This window comes from Natator depressus, chromosome 2 (genome assembly GCF_965152275.1).
Source record: "Natator depressus isolate rNatDep1 chromosome 2, rNatDep2.hap1, whole genome shotgun sequence".
Lineage (NCBI taxonomy): Eukaryota > Metazoa > Chordata > Testudines > Cheloniidae > Natator > Natator depressus.
In genome coordinates this window covers 103,362,529-103,384,102 of record NC_134235.1, presented here as the reverse complement: position 1 = coordinate 103,384,102, position 21,574 = coordinate 103,362,529, and the positions used below count along the sequence as shown (strand labels likewise).

General features: G+C 43.5%; 1 protein-coding gene across 3 annotated transcripts in view; it reads right to left on the bottom strand.

The window, feature by feature from the left end:
* Window positions 1-5,395: 5,395 nt before the first annotated feature.
* The window catches only part of KIAA0319 (KIAA0319 ortholog), an 83,067-nt gene continuing 66,888 nt past the window's right edge, over window positions 5,396-21,574 (bottom strand). For 2 of the 3 annotated variants that reach the window (XM_074944773.1, XM_074944771.1), the window contains 6 exons: window positions 20,766-20,925; window positions 17,698-17,840; window positions 15,920-16,042; window positions 12,018-12,108; window positions 9,490-9,581; window positions 5,396-8,293 (listed from right to left, as the gene is read on the bottom strand). In XM_074944773.1, coding sequence (XP_074800874.1) covers window positions 8,115-8,293; window positions 9,490-9,581; window positions 12,018-12,108; window positions 15,920-16,042; window positions 17,698-17,840; window positions 20,766-20,925 — 788 coding nt within the window. In that variant the 3' untranslated portion in view covers window positions 5,396-8,114. The remainder of the gene's footprint in view (window positions 8,294-9,489; window positions 9,582-12,017; window positions 12,109-15,919; window positions 16,043-17,697; window positions 17,841-20,765; window positions 20,926-21,574) is intronic. The other variant, XM_074944772.1, reaches the window with a different exon arrangement.

The window sequence follows — 21,574 nt, the reverse complement described above, 5'->3', positions numbered from 1 at the left end:
GTAGCCCTAGGAAATGACTTTGGCCCTCGCCCTACAATTTGACATGAGGTGCATTCTCTTTCTCCCACTGCTGAGATGTCTGGAAGACAAACTTTATAGAGAATTAAGTATGGCATACACAACTCAGAGGCTAAAGTTTAGCTGTTGTCAGTAGAATCTCCTATCCAAGACCCCTTTCCCTAGGAAACTTTGAGGCAGCATTTGTCTCCAAACAACTGGATCTGGTCATGCTGTCTTGATCACCTGAGCATATTCCTACCTGAAAGTGGTTTCACTCTGAATTGTGACTGTAAAAGTAGTTCCTTCTTACTGAGCAGTTCTGTTCCCAGGGTGTATTCAGCATCATAACTGGCTGCTGTAGTGATGGATGAAAAGAGTGGGGGATTTATGTACTCCTTTTAGTATTACAGAGACACAGCATCTGGGGGGGAAGCTATACAGGGTCTTATTCCTTTCTGTTCATCAGCAGAATTGTTAATTAAGTTACAGATATAGGATCAAATGTAACCCTGTGGAAGACAATTAACTACATGTGTATCCTCTTGAAAACAATGGAGATGCACTTGTGTAAATGAATGCAGAATGTGGCCAATAGCACATGGAAAAGGAGAACTGACTTGGTTTTCAGATCTCAGCCTGAGCTTGCACAGCTGGCAATTAGGACATTTTACTTATAAACAAATCTGATCTGTAATTGAGGCAAAAATAGGGAATCTTATGTTTTCATTGTTTAACAAAGTCACTTTTCAACGCTAGGATAGACAAAACTTGTTGCAGCTGGCCCTACTGCAGAATTCCTGGCCGAGTTGGAAATGCCTAGTATTTGAGGAAAGGGAGAAGCAGGATTATGTTGGCTTAAGTGTTATACAGAAGGCTACAGGCCATGCTACTGTACAGAACACTTAAGAATCATAACTACTCCATCCTCTTACCTGTAGCATGGCATGGAGCTGCCACTTGTACCCACATGTCCAGGGGGATGACAGAATTGGGCTATTCCATTTATCTGAAAAGGGCACTCTGTCATAACGATACTTAGCTCGTGAAAAAGAAAGCAAGCTTTATTTAAACAGCTAGCAAAACATTTTGATTTGAAGTGTCTGTCAATTTTATTAAAGACAATAATAAACACTGTGACCCCTCCCCCAAAAAAACCATTCAGTCTCACAAAATGAAATATTTTTATTTCAATTCACTGAAAACTTAGAAACGTTTTGTTGTCAGGCTGACTCAAAACATTTTGTCCCGATTTTTTATGTAGTTGCCAGCAAACCAACAAAATCAGTTATTTGCACAGACAGCCTAGGACAGACAGCCCCTCTCTGAGAGCTGCAATTATAATCTGAGTTTCGGGTTTCTTTGTCCGCTTCTTCAATATACTGAACTCATTCCTACCTCTCATATTTTCTTTGCCACTCAGCACAAAGAGGGGTCAAAAACAATTGAATTCCTATGGTTTGATGTATGAACAGAAAAGCTAAAGCATGTAATTGTTTTTACTATACTGTTCTGACCTCAGAATTGAACCTCAGATACAGAAGAATGCAACAGCCACAAGGACACATGACCGAGCCTCTTAGAGGGAAAGACAGATCTTTATTAGGAGGGCTACATAAATGTAATAGTATCACTTCAGAAATGGTTCCAGTTATAATATATTATCATTTGCAATATATAACACTTTCTAGAGACAGATTCCTATTAGAAAGTCTGCAGTAGCTCACCCACACAGGGGGCACCATGCTTCTATACAGAGGCAAAGTACTGACTTGTGGCTGACTTCACTTAATTCATTGCCTATGCTACAGGGAAATGTATTTTCATTTAAAGTACTATCAGTTTCAAACCTTTGGGCTTTTTTCTCCCTTGCTACACCTGGATCTGACACTGAGCTGTGTTCGGAATCCTAAAGTACAACTCTCCCTTATGCTTTAGGACCTCCCATCCCCACTTTCTTATCCCACTCATCCTTCTCCTCGAGCAGGGGTTCTTACACTGGGGGTTGGGACCCCTCAGGGGGTCGCGAGGTGTCAACCTCCACCCCAAACCCTCCTCACCTTGAGCATTTATAATGGTGTTAAATATATTAAGCTGTATGTTTAATTTATTAGGGGGGTCAGACTCAGAGGCTTGCAGTGTGAAAGGGACCACCAGTAAAAAAGTTTGAGATCCACTGTCCTAGAGGGATACTCATCATTCATCTCTATTTCTCAGACCAGTCTTCCATACATTGTCCAGCAGATGACAATTGTCATTTTCTCTGCTCCATCACCACCCAAAACTCAAGGTCACTATAACTTATTCCCTTGTCATCTCAACATAGCAAAGATCAAAACCCACACTTGTTATACAGGCAATACACCCACAAACTTGGACAAGAATTTTGCTTGAATGGGGGGGGCCTGACGGTTTTGGCCTGTGATTGTTTGAAGAAGGCCAGAGCTGTCTGAGGAATGTTAAGCTCTAGCATTTTTGAGCTGCTCTCAGGTTTGAAGGGGTAGAATAAAGAATGGAGACAAGACATACTGTGTTGTTAAAGCCCCTGCAGATGAACCCCCCTGCATGAGCGTGTGCAGTTCCATTTCCTCAAGACAATCTGCTGAATAAAATAAAATTAGCATCGCATAGGCAAGCATGTTTGGCAACACGGCAGTGTGCGCGTGGGAGGGGTCCCTGAACTACAGCTGTATCTGGTGCACTTGACAATGAGGCTGATAAAGTTCCTTTTGTCCTCCCAGAAGGTAGTTGGAAATATATCTGACAAGTGCGAAACAAGAAATGAGATAACTGGCCTCGTCAAATGTAACTTAGTCATGACCGTCAGACAACAGTTAACACTATCAGCAACAGCTCCGTTAATCCAGGGGTTGAATTAGAAGACAGAGGCTTTGCTTTTACTGTTCTTGTCAGATATGTCCAGCTAAATTTCACCTCATACTGCAGAAGCACTTTGTCTGCCATGGTAAAAAGAGGTTTTAGCTTGCTTAGAGTGGTGGAGTTTTATGTTCTGTAAGTATGGATGCTCCCATGCGCAACAATTAGTGTGTGGACTTATTAAATGCCTCTTATAGTAATGAGTGAGAGCATCTTCAATATATCAGCTGCACTCAGGGCTTAACTTTAAAGGGATGCGGGCAAGAATATAGTTGCCATGCTTGTCCTTATTAACGTATTGATGCTTTCGTGTACAGCGTTAGCATCGCAACCCTCTGCTGCTTGTATAGTAGGTGTGGGAATTTTCTGAGTAGTTCCCAGCACCCTGGGGCATTTTTAATATTTTTATTTTGTCTGTCAGAGTCTTGAGTGCTTCAAGTCCAGCACAGTCCATAAAAATAGTCAGACTTCCCCACTCAGTTCCACCAATGCATTTTAACCCTACCAGTTAATAGCCTTGCCCTCCCAGTTCTGGGAATTGCCTGCGCAGAGACTCCAGGAATTCAGCATTCTTAGAAATAAAAATTACACTGATCCAAAGTCCAGGGCTTGTTATATTCAGTCCTGAATGCCTGACAAAAAAGTCCTGCTAGCCTTAAGGACCACTGATGATATTAACATTTGATATCACAAATCCTCAGAGCCAGAAAGGTATTAATATTTAAGTTTAAAAGGGGGAACTATGCAAAAATGAGCATGCTTGTTAGATGGAAATCAAAAGGAGTTGTCACAAGGGTCAAATGCCTGCAAGCAGAATGAGGACTATTTAAAAACACCGTAACAGAGGCTCAGACTAAATCTACACCACAAATCAGAAAAAATAATAAGAGGACAGAAAGAATGCCACCATCGCTAAACAGCAGAGCCGTGGAGGCCATTAGCGGCAAAAAGGCGTCCTTTACCATTTGAAAGTCTAATCCTAGTGAAGATTATAGGAAGGTGCCGCAAACTCTGACAGGTTACGTGTTCAAGTATCAGGCAGGCCACAAAAGAATTTGAGAAGCAACTTGCTAAAGACACAAAAACTAACGGTAAGAATTTTTTGAAGTACATCAGAAGCAGGAAGCCTCCTAAACAGACACGGGGACCACTAGAATACCAAGATGCTAAAGGAGCACTCAGGGAAGACAAGGCCATTGCAGAAAAGTTAAATGAATTCTTTGCATCGATTTTCACTGCAGAGGATGTGGGGGCGATACGGACTTCAGAGCTATTTTTTTTTAACCACAAAATCTGAAGTACTATCCCACACTGATGTGTCAGTAGAAGATTAAACAGTAATAAGTCACCAGGACCAGATCGTCTTCACCCAAGAAACTCAAATATGAAACTGCAAAATTACTAACTGTAGTACGTAACCTGTCATTGAAACTCTGTACCAGCTGACAGGATTGTAGCTAATTTAACACTGATATGTAAAAAGGGCACCCAAGGAGATCGTGACCAGTGAGCCTATGTCTCTACCAGGCAAACTGGTAGAAACTGTAGTGAAAAAAAGAATGATCAAGCACATAAACAAACACGATTTGTTATGGAAGAGACAACAGACTTTTGTAAAGGCAAGTCATGCCTCCACCAATCTATTAGAATTCTGAGGGCATCAACAAGCACGTGACTATGGGAGAGCCACTGGATATAGTGGACTTGGATTTTCAGAAAGCCTTTGACAAGGTCCCTCACCAAGGCTCTTATAAGAGGGACAGTCCTCTCATGGATCAGTAACTGGTTTAAGCAGAGGTGGGCAAACTACAGCCCGTGGGCCACATCCGGCCCCTGGGACCCTCCTGCCTGGCCCTTGAGCTCTTGGCCCGGGAGGCTAGCCCCCGGCCCCTCCCCCGCTTTTCCCCCTCCCTCGCAGCCTCAGCTCACTGCACCGCCAGCGCAATGCTCCGGGCGGCGGGGCTCTTGCTGCATGGTGGTGTGGCTAGCTCCACCCCGGCGGCACGGCTGCCTGTCCTGGTGCTCTGGGCAGCGCGGCTGTAGTGCTGCCAGCCACCAGTGCTCCAGGCAGTGCAGTAAGGGGACAGGGAGCGGGGGGGTTGGATAGAGGGCAGGGGAGTTCGGGGTGGTGGTCAGGGATGGGGGTGTGGATAGGGGTCGGGGCGTGGATAGGGGTCGGGGCGGTCAGAGGGCAGGGAACAGGGGGGTTGAGTGGGGGCAGGGGTCCCTGGGGGGGGCAGTCAGGAAGGAGAGGGGGGTTGGATGGGGCAGTGGGGGCCAATCAGGGGCAGGGGTTCTAGGGGCGGTCAGGGAGAAGGGGTGATTGGATGGGGCAGGGGTCGCTGGGGGGGGCAGTCAGGAATGAGAGGAGGGGTTGGATGGGGCTGTGGGGGGCACTCAGGGGACAGGGAGCGAGGGTGTGTGTGTGTAGATGGGGCAGGAGTCCCGGGGAGGGCTGTCAGGGGGCGAGAAGCGGGGCGGGGGGGGGGCACAGCCTCCCCTAACCGGCCCTCCATACAAATTTCAGAAACCCGATGTGGCCCTCAGGCGAAAAAGTTTGCCCAACCCTGGGTTAAAGGATCAGAAACAAAAGGTCGGAATAAATAGTCAGTTTTCACAATGGAGAGAGGTAAACAGCAGGGTCCCCCAAAGATCTGTACTGGGACCGGTGCTGTTTGACATATTCATTAATGATCTGGAAAAGGGAGTGAACAGTGAAGTGGCAAAGTTTGCAGATGATACAAAATTATTCAATATAATTAAATCCAAAGCTGACTGCAAAGAATTACAACAAAATGGCAGATGAAATTCAACATTGATAAGAGCAAAATAATGCACATTGGAAAATATAATCCCAACTACACATGTATAATGAAGGGTTATAAATTAGCTGTTACCACTCAAGAAAAAAAAAAAACACAAATTTTTTCAACCTTCCCTCATAGGTCATGTTTTCTAGACCTTTAGTCATTTTTGTTGCTCTCTTCTGGACTTATTCCAATTTGTCCACATCTTTCCTGAAATGTGGCGCCCAGAACTGGACACAATACTCCAGCTGAGGCTTAATCAGTGCAGAGTAGAGCAGAACAATTATTTCTCACGTCTTGCTTAAAACACTTCTGCTAATACATCCCAGAATGATGTTTGATTTTTTTGCAACAGCGTTACACTGTTGTTGACTCCTGTTTAGCTTGTGATCCACTCTGACCCCCAGACTCCTTTCCGCTGTACTCCTTCCTAGGTAGTCATTTCCCATTTTGCATGTGTTCAACTGATTGTTCCTTCCTAAGTGGAGTACTTTGCATTTGTCCTTATTGAATTTCATCCTATTTGCTTCAGACCATTTCTCCAGTTTGTCCAGATCATTTTGAATTTTAATCCTATCCTTCAAAGTACTTACAACCCCTCCCAGCTTGATAATCGCCCGCAAACTTTATAAGTGTACTCTCTCTGCCATTATCTAAATCACTGATGAAGATATTGAACCAAACTGGACCCTGAACTGATACCTGTGGGACCACACTCGTTATGCCCTTCCAGCATTACTGTGAACGAACCACTGATAATTATTCTCTGGGAACGATTTTCCAACCAGTTCTGCACCCACCTTATAGTAGCTCCATCTAGGTTGTATTTCCCTAGCTTATTTATGAGAAGGTCATGCGAGACAGTATCAAAAGCCTTACTAGAGTCAAGACATACCACATCTACTGCTTGCCCCATCCACAAGGCTTGTTACCCTGTCAAAGAAAGCTATTGAGCTGGTTTGACATGATTTGTTCTTGACAAATCCATACTATTACTTACCACCTTATTATCTTCTAGGTCTTCACAAACTGATTGCTTAATTATTTGCTCAATGAATTTCCCGGATACTGAAGTTAAGCTGACTGATCTGTATCCCTCACCACTGTAGCCATGAACAAATGAAGTCCACATATCACCTGGGTTCTCCTTACACAGATCTCAAGGACATGATGGGGTGCTTCTAATTTGGCACCCCTGAATTATACCTGGGTGCTGAACAATAATTATGAACAACAGTGAGCTAAAACTCAGACAGTCTTGCCCTTCTTCCTGACCCAAGACAGCCAACCCCCTAGCAAAGAGTAAACAAAAAAACCCTCTAATATTCAAGCAAAAGTTTCAGTCAGCCCTAACTAACCCTTACTGTGCGATCAAAGCTCCTGCTTCCTATATGGCTCTTTGTTAAAAGCCTTTGCTCAGTAACAGCCTTGACACATGCTAACTCTATTACAAACCTCCCTGCCTGACATATTCTAGTGTCCATCTCTATTTAAGTGCATTAAGGGTCCAATCTTACAAGGTCCTGAGCACCTTAAACTCCAATTTAAGCCAAAGGAAGTTTAGGGTGCTCAACACATAGCAGGAGGCATACAGGTGCTAAGTCCTCCCAGCCCCTCTCTCCTCTTTATTACATACCCCTCGCTTGGGTCTTCAGGCCCCACAGGGAACAGAAATACATGCCTCAGTCATCATAACGGAAGAGAATAAAAGGCAGGATTCCTCCGCTGCTGTCATTTTTTTGATGTAAATATAGGGGGCATGTGCTTTGTACAGGATACAAACGTATCACATTAGCTTGCAGCTGATTAAGTGAAACTGCTAGATAGCAAATGTCCCTTAAAACCAGAGGCATTTTCACCTTAGGCATGCTACCCTAAAAACCACAGTCATAAAGCAGAGCTTAGAGGTAAATACTATGTATTAAAAATGCTAGCTATGGACCTCCCCTTTCTGTATCCAACTTAAAAACTGTATATGAAGATGGAGCTTGTAGCCTAACTTTGCTCTTTGCAGCTAGAAACTTTTACTGTTTTACATTAGCTACATAACATAACATAAAACAGTGCTCCTCCAAGTGACGGAAACAGAGTAAAGACACAGCCTGTATATAGCCTCAGACAGTCACCTTTGTTAGTAACAGAACACTCCTGGCTGGGGTCATAGCAGTGATTCATTGGACTACTATAGGAAAAATGTCTGCTGACATTTATGCATAAATGTTCAGCAAAGAGCAAACGAGGAATTAAATGTGCTTCTGACACCAATGACAAGAGTTAGTTGTTTGTTTAATCCCCCCTCCGCTGAACTGGAATTTTACCTCATCTGCTGTTAGGATAAATTTTAGGAAGCTTTTGATTCTGAAAAACAAAAGGTGGATCAACACTTTCTTGGGGTGTCGAATCAGCATGTCCTTTCATTTTACACTCATTCAATTATCTGTCTTTTGAGCTATAGCTGAAGGAAACTCCATTTTTGACAGAACCATTCATGATGTTCTTAGGATTCTCTCTTTCAACCTTTTCTCTGCTGAAGATAGTGTCCTGGTCGCTGTCAAACTCAGACTCTGAAACCATCAGACTGGAATTGTGTTCTGTACTTCTGTGTTTTATACCTGAAAGTAAATCAAGCAGTAAAAAGAGTCTCCAGAAACTTTTACTTTTAAATTTAGTAACCTCTCCCCTGTGTCGTGTTGTGCAAAGTCAGTGATGCTGTGCTGCACTACCTCTAAGAGTAACTACTCAGACCACCATCCATATTAAAGATTAGACAAAGAAACACTAAATATCGGGGGCCAGATACTCCAGTGACCGCAATGGAGATTCACCTATTGATACCACCTGAGCAGCTGGTGCCTTGTGCCTTGTTCTGCCTCTATTTTGCTACAGTTGTTCACAATTCATTGAAAGCATCTCATCACGCAACACAGTCCTTTCTAACAGCTTGAACCAATCCATTAAATCTATCCGCACATACAGCTCTAAGATTGATAATGAAAAGTCTGTGCTTCTGGGTGAATGTATTACTTTTTAGGATGTCTATTGTTCAGGAGGTTTTCCTCCGCTGCACTTAAAGTTTCTCCCCATTAGACTGAGGGAAATCAAAATTAAAGTCCTTTCCTTGTGAAGGGAAGCTGTTAACTAGGGGCATGCTCCAAAGCCCACTGAAGTTAAATGGGACATATCTGGGACATGCAACATTGCTATGTATTAGTTAGGAAAGCAGTTTTAACTTTGTAACGTAAAAAAAAAAAATGTTGTTTTCATGTTTTCCTTTAAAATGAAGAAAATATGTATGGAAGAGAACTTTGTAACTGCCATCAAATTAAGAACATAAGAATGGCCCTACTGGGTCAGACCAAAGGTCCATCCAGCACAATATCCTGTCTTCTGACAGTGGCCAATGCCAGGTGCCCCAGAGGGAATGAACAGAACAGGCAATCATCAAGTGATCCATCCCATCGCTCATTCCCAGCTTCTGGCAAACAGAGGCTAGGGACACCATTCCTGTCCATCCTGGCTAATAGCCATTGATGGGCCTATCCTCCATGAATTTATCTAGTTCTTTTTTGAACCCTGTTATGGTCTTGGCGTTCACAACATCCTCTGGCAAGGAGTTCCACAGGTTGACTGTGCATTGTGTGAAGAAATACTTCCTTTTGTTTTAAACCTGCTGTCTATTAATTTCATTTGGTGACCCCTAGTTCTTGAGTTATGAGAAGTAGTAAACAACTTTAACAAAAACTAAGACAAACATAGGAGTTTAATGATCCACTGCTAAAAAGGGTCCCAATTAAAAAATAAATCTTACCATATTTGGGGCTTAGCTCCATCCTCTCCTGGTCATCTATGTTATCTAGGATAGTGTATTTGGTTTTCTTTCGAATCTTTGTCCTCTTTCTGCTAAAAGGAAAGTTACCACCAGTAAATCAAGTTCTCATGCACAGTAAATAAATTCACACACATACACTGAACAGGGACACCCAGAGAGGCCAATTTTCCTCACACCAATTCTATGCAGATATAACTCCGCTGATTCCAAGAGTCGTTCCTGATTTATACTGAGGTAAATGGGAGCAGAATCTGCACCACTGAGTACAAGTCTTTCTTTCATATGCAGAAAGTGGGCAAAATTGGGCCTGCTTAACTAGGGAACAGACTTCTATATTACCTAGATATGGGCCTCAGGCACACAGTTTGGCTTCAGGACAAAACTTTCCCAAAGCTTAGGGGTGTGTCCAAACCCAGCATTTTGATTTAGCCCTTACAGAGAGAAGATTTCGGATCTGGATTTTCACCAAGTTTGGTTTGGGCCCATCGCTAACCATAACCAATCAAAATGGAGATTTCCCCTTAGGCATGGAATCCCCCTACTGCTTTGGTCTGCAAAGACAACTGTCTCCTCATTTAAATCCTTCCTCAAGGTTCACTTCTCCCACAACGCCTACAGAAACTACATCCCCTATGAATTTCTGTAAGGTATTTATCCTCGAAGTTACTTGCTTGTTCACATGGAGGGAAGGGGCTGAATGTCAGAGAGAAGAGTAAGAACACTAGAAGGGAAGTGGAGAACTGCTGCTTGGGGGAAGCTGAGGGGGTTGAATGGTAGAAAGAGGAATGGGGAGGGGATTTTAGCATGTACAATCAGGGACATATCTAACAGTAAGTGCATTACTATCACTGATCACTTTGCTTGTATGCTGTATCCTTTTCCCACACCTTTCTGCTGTCTATCTTTTTTATACTATAAGCTCTTCAGGGCAGGGACCGATCTCCCCTGTTTGATAAGCATGTAGCACGTGGTGGGCACTACTACAATCTAAATAAATAAACAGTAATAAAAATAACTTGGACTCTGCACCCTCCAGACAAGTTGATTTAATCTGAGATGTCGATAAAGATATCTAAAAAACAATCCAGTCCCTGGAAGCCATGCCATCATTTTCTTATAAACTCCACGGGGCCAAGGATATCTCCTACCTCTGTCCCCGCGCCCCACTCCACAGTCCCTGCCCCTTCTCTCCATGTCGATTTTAGGACCAGTCAGATACCCTCTGCAGAGTCTGAGGCAAGTGAGGACAGAGTCACAGAGGCAGCTGAGCCCCAGTTCCATGCAGGAGTTCCACCAGTCCCGGCCACATGCCAGTCTGGGAGGTCCAACGCCAGCCCCCCTAGTGTCAGAGAAAGTAGTCCAAGGGGGACAGCTTTTCAAAAAATATAATATTTGGTAAGTCTCACCAAAATATCATTTTGGGGAAGACTAAACACCCAGACAATTCATTTTTTGTTTCATCAAAACAAACTGTCTCTCTGCTGGGCGGTCTGATAAGCAACAAAACATTCACACCAATGACTCGCACCAGCAAGGACCAAATACACAAATATGTTACTTGGGAGAGAATTACTGATTGTCTTGCTGATGTGATTTACGCTTAAAGGTTAGGTTGACATAGCTATGTCGGTGAGGGGCGAGAAAAAAACCAAAACATCACACCCTGGACCACCATAGCTATGCTAACCTAACCCCCAGGGCAGATGCAGGTATGTCGACAGAAGAATGCTTCTTTGTCCATAACTACTCTCATTCATAGCTACTGCAGTTCCTATACGAATGGGAAAAATATCCATTCCATCAGAGTAGGCTGCTTTACACTATGGGATTATGCTGGCATAGTGATGCTGATGTAGCTAAATCAGTGTGGTCTCTCTAGTGTAGCCACACCTGAGACTGATAATGAGATCAGAAAAAGCATATTAACAAGCCAGACAAAAAAAAGAGCTGGAAGCGGGGAGAAACTCCTGGGATAGACAGCGTTAGCATACTTTGTATAGACTAGTTTCCCTGGACCTAAGCCAGACCCAACCTGCCAAGCTATGGCCATTCTCCATGAGGTACCCTCTGCTTTAGAGTTTCCTTCCCTCCTCCCGGTCCAAAACAGCCGTAGTTAAGTGACCTCCAGGACATACGGCTTTATCTTGGTGTGAGAGACTGAGAAGATTCTAGTGGGAAGATTGTAATGATCTTAAATATATTTTCAGCTGCTGGGCTAGGACATACATTAATTATTAGGTGGAGAGGTGGTGGGTGGTTCCAGCAATGGTCTCTTTTTATAACTATTTTTAAAGTGTGTCAAGGAGCACCTCAGGCAAAGGACAGGTCCTACTTCTCAATGGGATAAGTATCTAACCCAAAAGACAGAAAGAAATCTCTACAGAGGACAGTAGTGTGTTTGAGAAGAGCAGTGTGGTTTAATGCTGAGAAGCTGACTATATGGGTTGGATAGGGTGCAGTGACAATGATAAACACATACCGCAGTGAAAACGATATAACACACATACCTCTTGCAGCAGCAGATGCAGAGCCACGCCAAGCTTACCATGAGCACAACCAAAATGAAAGTGGATACCGTCACGTAGAGTATGCTCCATTCTAGAAAATAAAACAAGAGAGTGATATGCAAAGGTATCATGAGTGAAACTGTCTCAATAACTGATCCCATGAGGTGAAGTGTGACTTCATTTTTCATTAAGATTGACTGGAACTTGAGAGTTGTTCTCTTAAAAGGGAATCTGTAAAAATGACATCACCAGGGTCCCTATTTATCATTGCTGAGACGTAGACTTCCAAATCAAATAGTCACAATTTGTAAGTAAAATATATTTTTTCTCCTGCCAGCCCAGCAAATTCAGCCTGAGATCTGAAAGTCAGACTGGGTTCTTTTCAGCTTGGGCATTTCACCCAGGTGAGATATGTACCTCGGTTCAGTACAGCTCTGATAGGGCACATGATTGATGATAGTGTGCCGTTAGAAAAAGAATTCCTTCATATGAAGAAACTGAGAAAATATCATATGGGATCAGAGAGACAAAACAAATATGAAACCCCAGGATCCCATCTTTACAGCCACTCTCTAGGGTATTTATATTTATTATCATTGGAACTCAAGTAGCACTAAGGATCAGTGCTATTTTTGTGGGGAAATTTTTGTGCTAATTTTATTTATTTGGATTTCTGATAGACAATGTACAAATAGGGTTGCCAACCCTCCCAATTTTGCAGGGAGTCTTCCGGAATCAGGGCCTATCTCCCAGAGGCTAGTGAAGCCAAACCAGGAGATTTTAGGTGCTAAAAGTCCAGTGGCGCAGTGGGGCTAAGGCAGGCTTCCTGCCTGCCCTGGCCCTGCACCGCTCCCAGAAGTGACAGGCATGTCCCTGCGGCCCCTGAGGAGGGCAGGGGGTCTCCACTCGCTGCCCGCACCCCGAGTGCCAACTCTGCAGCTCCCATTGGCTGGGAACTGCTGCCAATGGGAGCTGCGGGGGCAGCGCGTGCAGCACAGGCAGCGTGTAGGACCCCCTGTCCTCTCCCCCCACACACACAGGGCTGGACTTGGTGGCCACTTCCAGGAGCTGTGCGGGGCCAGGGAAGGCAGGGACCCTGCCTTAGCCCCCACTACACCGCTGACTGGGAGCCGCCAGAGGTAAGCACCTTCTGGTCGGAGCTTGCACCCCGCACCCCCTCCTGCACCCCAATGCCCTGCCTGAACCCTCCTCCTGTACCCAAACTCCCTCCCTGAGCCTGCACCCCCTCACCCCCTCCTGCAGCCCAACCCCCATCCCAGCCCTAAGCCCTCTCCAGGACCCAAACTCCCTCCCAGAGCTTGCACCCCACATCCCCTCCTGCACCCTAACCCCCTGCCCCAGGCTCAGCCCCCCTCCCACACTCCGAATCCCTCGGCCCCAGCTCAGAGCCCAGACCCCAAACCTCTGCCCTAGACCAGTGAAAGTGAGTGAGGGGGGGATGGAGTGGGCACGGCCTCAGAGAAGGGGCAGGGCAAACGGCAGTGCAAGGGTGTTTGGGTTTGTGTGATTAGACAGTTGGCAACTCTATGTACAAACACATGGGTCCAGATTCTGATACCTTTGCTCATGGGGAATAGTATCTTATTCCTCGAGTGATCTTATAGAAATTAATCAATCAATCAGACTACTTGAGGAGTAATGTATTTCTCAACATAAAAGAAGGAGACTCTGTCCCATGCAGAGAATTGAATTGTATTTTGGCTAAACTGATGCTATTAGAAAATTTTAATTAAATTAAGGCTATGAAAACTAAGTACAGTAGAGGAGATTTCAAATGGGATGTCAAAGGGGTATGCCGTGCGTATGCCTAACAGAGAAGTGATAGTCCTGTCAAACAATAAAACGTAAACCAGTGACAATTAAACTGTATTTTCCAGAGGTAACTGTAATACAGGTGAGATAAAGACAATTAAGAAAATGGTGAAAGTGGTCAAATAAAAAAGCCAAGTTTTTAAAACTGACAAGGCTGTTTCGTATAAGACACACGCATTTTGTAGCTACTGCTACAACTATCTAGGTCACCGTATTAAAACATGATGCACAAAACACATCCACAAGAAACCTGTGGGGTGTTATCTCTGTGTTGTTCCTCTTAACCTGAGCAAAAAATCAAAAACTCCCAAGCAATAGCAGGTTCAGTACAAGGGTTATCTACGGAAACATCCATCTGGCCCAAAATAATTTCAAAGTGTCAGAAGTAACGTTTAGCTATTTTTATATTTTTCTCCTAAAACCCTTATGCAAAATTTGAAAAAAAATGTTTTAAAATGACAACGTCTAGTATTACTTAGAACAGTGGTGCCCAACCTTTCTGTGGGAATAGCATATTGCTACTCCCAGAAGACTGTGGGGGGCGCCGGACACCCCGCCACCGAAATGCCGTCGAGAAGCGGCAGCGGCAAGAAGCGTCGCCGCCGAAATGCCACTGAGAAACGGCAATGCGTCTCGGCAGCATTTTGGTGGGTGGTTCTCCGGCGCCCGCACTCGGCGGCGGCATTTCGGCAGCGCGGTGTCCTGCAGGCACACAAAAATGTCCCAGTGGGCGCCATGGCACCCGCAGGCACTGCATAGAGGACCCCTGACTTAGAAGATTCTCAATCACTTTAAACTCTCATGCACGTCTTCCACAGGATAATATTGCGGGGCTGGACAGCCAGAGAGTCCCCTAATTTTCTTTCATTATTCATTTCCTAATTTTCTCCATTTCCACAAGCAATACAACTCCAACTGTGAGGCGTATTCTTCCTTCCTTCTGTGCATGTAACTGCTAATGCCAGTAATGGGGTCACAGCACACACATGGAGGTGTCAGGCTTGTGAGATGTCCTGCAAGCTGCTGAGTGCCCTCAACTCTGACTGCAGTTAGTGGTAGTGAGGTGTTCAGCACATTACAAAATGGAACTCTGACAAACTTTTTTTGGGAAAAAAAATGTTAGTAAACAGTCAAGAGGGAAAATAATTCCAGAAAAATTGGTCTCCTTTCTCCGATATACATTAGCAACAGTTTTACCAGGTAACAAAGGTTTATACTAGCTTTACCTCTGTCTTTTTTTTCTAGGCTTAGCCTGTTACATAAAAATAATTTCCCCTTTAAAAAAGTGGTTACATCAAGGTCAATCCTGCAAGGTAGTGAGCACTCTGGTCCCATCTGGCAATTAGGCACATGCTTTCAGTTAAGCACATGAGAAGTCCTACTGATGTCAATGAGATTGTTCGTGTGCTTCAAGTTAAGCAGGCCCCTAAGTGTTTTGATGGATCAGGCTAGAGCAGTGGTTCTCTAGCAGGGGTACCTGTATCCCTGGGGGTTCGCAGAGGTCTAGATATTTGCCTAGTTTTACAACAGGCTACATAAAAAGCACTCGCGAAGTCAGTACAACCTGAAATTTCATACAATGACATGTTTATACTACTCTATATACTATACACTGAAATGTAAGTACAATATTTATATTCCAATTGATTTATTTTATAATTATATGGCAATGAGAAAGTGAGCAAGTTTTCAGTAATAGTGTGCTGTGACACTTCTATATTTTTGTGTCTGATTTTATATGCAAGAAGTTTTTAAGTGAGGTGAAACTTGGGGTTGGGGGTACACAAGACAAATCAAACTCCTAAAAGGGGTACAGTAGACCGGAAAGGTTGAGAGCCACTGGGCTAGAGTGCTTGGCAACGTGCAGGATGAAGCTCATACACACTTGCTTCTTTCATGTCATATGACTGCATTTCCTTGGTTGGTTGGTTGGTTCTGGAAGAACAGTTGTGTGTATTGTTAACTGACTTTCAGCATGCATAATATTCATAGATATGTTTACAGAACTGCTACACACAGGAAAGGGAAATCATTCTTGGAACATACCACACAATGCCATCCAAACTCACCACAATTACTCTCTCCATCATTTAGGTAACGCTGTATCAAGTTCTCCATCCACAGCTGATAGCAAATACAACGCTTTGTGATGGGGTCACAGTGACCATGTCCAGAGCATTTTAAAAGGCAGACTAAGAATAAAATAAAGGTCAAGATAATTACAGTGTAAAAGGGCAACTTGTAATGCACACTCTGTTGAGGCACTAACGTGGGAGTGGTGCATGGTGCATTTCCTGGCCCACAACTCCAGTGCAGAGACTGACAAATGAAAAGGTCACTTAGAAATCGAACAGTGGAAATTACACTGATGTGTTTCCACGAATCATTGGTAGACATATGTACCCCAAACCGTTGCTTTTATTAATAAACTGAACCACTGCTGGTTCCTAATCTTCCAGTCATTTGCGGGGTGGTCTGAGTTAGGAAGATTACTTTAAAGGCACAGCCTGGTGGGCGAGATTGGAAAGATGAAAATATATTATCCAACTGAATAGCCAGCCAGCGAGCCAAAGTTAATTTACTGACACTAGACCTGGAGATCGACCTGAGTCAAGGAGTTCAGTTTTATTTGTTTATGTTTTATTTCTTGGTATTTCTATGGTGTATATTCTCCAGAATACCGGAGTACTTGAGAAATATTAATGTTTCCAGATACCACCATAATGATCATCATACAAATACCTGAAATAAATGTAGCATCAGAACTCCTTAGGGTACAGCATTCACATACTTAAGTTTTAATCATTGTGAATGCACCAAGAGGTAGTGGGTTGTGTGCATTTTATCAAAATGTAGAACAGCCAAAATAAATTACTTTCCAAAAAAATACATAAAACTTGCAGCGGCTTTCTTTTGCCTTAAAACCTGCTATGTGAATAAAAAGTAAGTGACTGCAAATTTGAAAATTATACCTTCAGTTTTCTTCTATTTCAAAGTGAAAAAACACCATTTAATTTTTACAGTATAACAGCTGTAGTTTTTTCCTCAGGGAGTAAATTCAAAAATAAACCCTATTAATAAATGACTATTTTAGAGCTACAGCTTATATCTCTCCCCTTGAATTCTGATCCTCAGCAAAAAACTCCCCTTTGGCTATAAATTATAACAAATTCAGATCTGTAATGCCCCAGTGTCATGAAGTGTTCTAATTCCCAGCAGCACTGCAACTTTAAAGCAGATTAAAACTTGACTTGAAAGCCCAACCATCATTATGAAAAGATCTCTCATTATGAAGAAATACGAAAGGCCTGTCTACACTAGACTATTTACCACATTAGGGGACTGGGTTATAATACAATGATGGCCTGACCATTTTGCCTGGGGAGGTAGGAACGAATCATATTATAATCCTGTTGGGGAACAGTGTAATAACCTCAAAGGAACCAGGGATATAACAAAAATTCTATATTACGGTTACAGCACGGTTTGTCCCATCCACAGAGTAAGAACAAACAGTGTTATATCACAGCTGGGATAGTATAGTGTTACAACATGGTTTCCCAACATGGTACATTTCCTAGTATACAGCAATGAGCCTTAGTTTACAAAATGATTGACAGCCATCATACTCTTTGCCACTTGTATCTTTAAAAGGAAAGCAAGTAACGGGCAAAAATCTGCCCTAGATAACCAGATATTTCAGGCATTATCAGCCTCATCATTCAGAAAACCAAATGCAAAACTGTGTAGAGAGGAAGCTCCTGCACACTGTTCCATGTTGCCTATGCTAATTAATATTCTGATGGCTGTAAAACTCACGAAATAGGAAGCAGCAGGCAGAACATACCAGCTGTGTCAACCCGCAGAACTTTAAAAAGCAGGAAGTCAGCCTTCTCCTTTCGCAGCTGCACATGCAGCATCCGTGCGACATCTGAAGCCTTTATTACTTTGAAAGGGTGCCCATTCTGCACATAGAATACAACCGCTGTGCTGCAGAGAAAACGCACAAACAAAATTAAGATTGATGTTGTCCAAGGAGCTAATATTTTTCAATTTGATTGTAAGAGCCCATACTCTGGAAATTAGAAGTTTGGTGTATAGATATTATTTAATCTGCCACTGAGTTAACCAAATTCTTCCCAGTGACATGGCCATTGCACTACCATGCAGTTCAGGAGCAGTAACAGTTCTCTAGCTCCTCAGCTTCATGGGAGAAAGCGGAGGAGAGGGGGACACACTCTTCCTTCCCTCGTCCTCCCATTTGTTAAACTTCCAGGCCCACCGCAAAGCCCCCACCCCCTTTCCCACAAGCATCTAAGGTCTGATCCAACACCTGCTGCAGTCAATGAGAAGACTGGATCAGGGCACTGGGGGACTGGCAATTAAGAGAGAGTCCATCTAAAATCATTATGTCATGTTATGCTGCATTTGATGGGATGCTTTGGGGTTTTCTTTTGCGGGGGGGGGGGAAGAGAGTCTTTTAATTGGAAATTAGTCATTGGGATTTGAAATATTGTAGTGATGGTATTACATTTTCTAATAGTGTATTTTTAAATTTTGGGAGGTGCACAGAGCTCTGAATAGATGCCAAAAATTATTTAAAAAAAATCAATTAGTTAATTTAGGAAGATAGTTGAAAGACTAGTCATCTGAATAGATTCCATCAACTGCATTGTCAGGTCTCAGTAGATGTGCAAGCTACACAGAAATCTGTGGTAGGCTCGGCTGTGTGCAACCATTTCCAGTCTTTTTGCTCTGAATCTGCCACTCAAATGCATCCATTGTATATACGTAGAGTCGTGCCAAATTCATGGCCATGAAAAACGCGTCACAGACTGTGAAATCTGGTCTTCCCCCGTGAAATCTGGTCTTTTGTGTGCTTTTACCCTATACTGTACAGATTTCACGGAGGAGACCAGTGTTTCTCAAACTGGGGGTCCTGACCCAAAGGGAGTTGCTGAGGGGATCGCAAGGTTATTTTAGGAGGCTCATGGTATTGCCACCCTTACTTCTGTGCTGCCTTCACAGTTGGGCAGCCAGCAAATGGTGGCTGTTGGCTGGGCACCCAGCTCTGAAGGCAGTGCCCTGCCAGCAGCAGCACAGAAGTAAGGGTGGCAATACCATACCCAGGCCACCCTTACTTCTGCGCTGCTGCCTTCAGAGCTGGGCAGCCAGTGAGTGGCGGCTGCTGACTGAGAGCCTAACTCTGCAGGCAGTAGCGCGGAAGTAAGGGTGACAGTACCATACCCAGGCCATCCTTACTTCTGTGCTGCTGCTGGCGGCGGCTCTGCCTTCAGAGCTGGGCTCCCGGCCAGCAGCTGCCGCTTTCCAGCTGCCCAGCTCTGAAGGCAGCCGCCACAGCCAGCAGCAGCGCAGAAGTAAGGGTAGCAGTCCCGCAACCCTGCCTACGATAACCTTGTGACCCCCCACAGCTCCTTTTTGGGTCGGGACCCCTACAATTACAACACTGAAATTTCAGATTTAAATAGCTGAAATCATGAAATTAATGATTTTTAAAATCCTATGACCGTGAATTTGGTAGGGCCCTATATACACACTTCTCCATACTACTCAGAAGCCAGGTAGACTGCTGAGCATGCTCAGTGACCTTCTGCTCATCACTTACCCAGGGGTCCCCAATACTGATTGTGAAAAAGCATCTAAAGCACCTGGGGCATCAAACAGTTGAGAGGGGAAACAAAAAGAAGCTTTGATCACACAGACCTGGCCCAGACAAGTACATTTGCTTAATGAAACATTTGCTTATTGTGACAGTCTCTTTGTCTCACTCCATCTAGCCTTTGGAAGGACAAAGACAGTAAATGAAACAAAGACATCAAGATAAATAAATGCAGTCTCTTTGAAATAGAGCGAAAGATGTGAAAGAAGTGTCTGCAGGGAGGTTTTTTAAAATGAGGCTCTCGAGTTCCAGATTCCTACTTCAGGGATTTTACCACCCGTAGAAGAACTAATATTGCTAAAGAATATGCTCCAGGGAAATCTCTCTCAACTTCTCTTTACTCTTCCATGCAGCTGCACAAAAAGCTACTAGTTATGAGCTTTGGCAGAGTCAAGAAGAATCACAAAGCTCATTTACTAGTTTTGAAAAGTAAAAATTGTCTTTTAAAATCTAACTGCTGCCATCCTGCAGCCCCACAAAATACTGTCAGTTAAAAAGCCATCTTGAAAGGAAAATCTGCTTATAGTATTTTGCTGGTATAACTTATATCAGTTCTTCAAGCACAATAAGTTATACTGGCAAAAGCACTTTTATGCCAGCATAACTGCACCTATAGTAAGGCTTTTGCTGGTATAGAAATGTTCTCACACACAAAAAAGATCATACCCCTAACTGACATGGCTTAATTAGCAAAAGTTTCTAATGTAGATCTGGCCTCAGTGTAGCTTATTTATTTATAAAATGTATACAAGTCCTATTTCCTTGCACAGAGGTAGTAAAAAATGGCATACAGACATCTCGCTTTTGCAAAAAGCTCACATAAAGCTCAACTGCCCTGTCCCAAGAAGCAACTACATTGGGCTGCCTCTCTCACTGGTGCTCCTTTCCCTCCGTCAGCCTCATCACTTTTCACTTGGGAAGCTTCTAGTCCAATACTCCCCCTTGGACTGCAAGATTTGGAAAAGATGATGTGACAATTTTGTGCGGCTTCTCTGCAACGCAAAAGAAACTCAGAAAGGTCTAACAGCCCAGACAAAGAAGAGTGCTTTAAGCTGCACAATATCCTTTAATGACTTTCTGGCTGCAGTTACTGTAGAGTTTCCCTAGGTACTTATACACAAGTGACCCCTAACACGCAACCCGTTAGCATCTATCACAATATTTTAACTTTTCTTTTAGGATGTCACAGGGGAGCTGTCACCTCCATAATCCCACACATCCTGATATCTGAATACCTTAAATCTGAATAGGCTTGTATCTTCTGAACTTTGATGTCTGAATCCAAGACGTTCAGCAGCACTGCTAGCTGTCTCACCAGGGTGTCCTTTTGTTGCTCAGTCAGCTGGCCAGCTCCCACTTGCAAAATCAACTCCACCAGACCATTTTTTTTAGGGTCTGAGAAAACAAAAAAACACTTGTTTTTTCAGAGACAGGCAAATATTTCAGTATTGACTGAAGGGTGTGATTAGTAACCCAGGTTCCCCTACCCTTGATCTCTATAAGGGAAGGTAATTTGGAAGGGTACTTAGTTAATTTTGAAACATACCAGAATATCTAAGTTTCTATCTCATTACCCTCTACTCCAGTTGGTTACAATCCAGCACTGTTTCTACATTCAGGAATGAGAATCAACGAACCTTTACAGCTAATGCCAAGTCTCTTCACCAGCTGTCCTGCAGGGGTTGCTCATGTATAAAGAGACAAGACCCAGTCAGTTAAGTCATTGTAAGGAGAGTGGTCACTTTGGATAAGCTATTACCAGCAGGAGAGTGAGTTTGTGTGTGTGGTTTTTGGAAAAAGGGGGGGGTAGGGGGTGAGAAAACCTGGATTTGTGCTGGAAATGGCCCACCTTGATTATCATACACATTGTAAAGAGAGTGGTCACTTTGGATGGGCTATTACCAGCAGGAGAGTGGGATGGGAGGAGGTATTGTTTCATGGTCTCTGTGTATATAATGTCTTCTGCAGTTTCCACAGTATGCATCCGATGAAGTGAGCTGTAGCTCACGAAAGCTTATGCTCAAATATATTGGTTAGTCTCTAA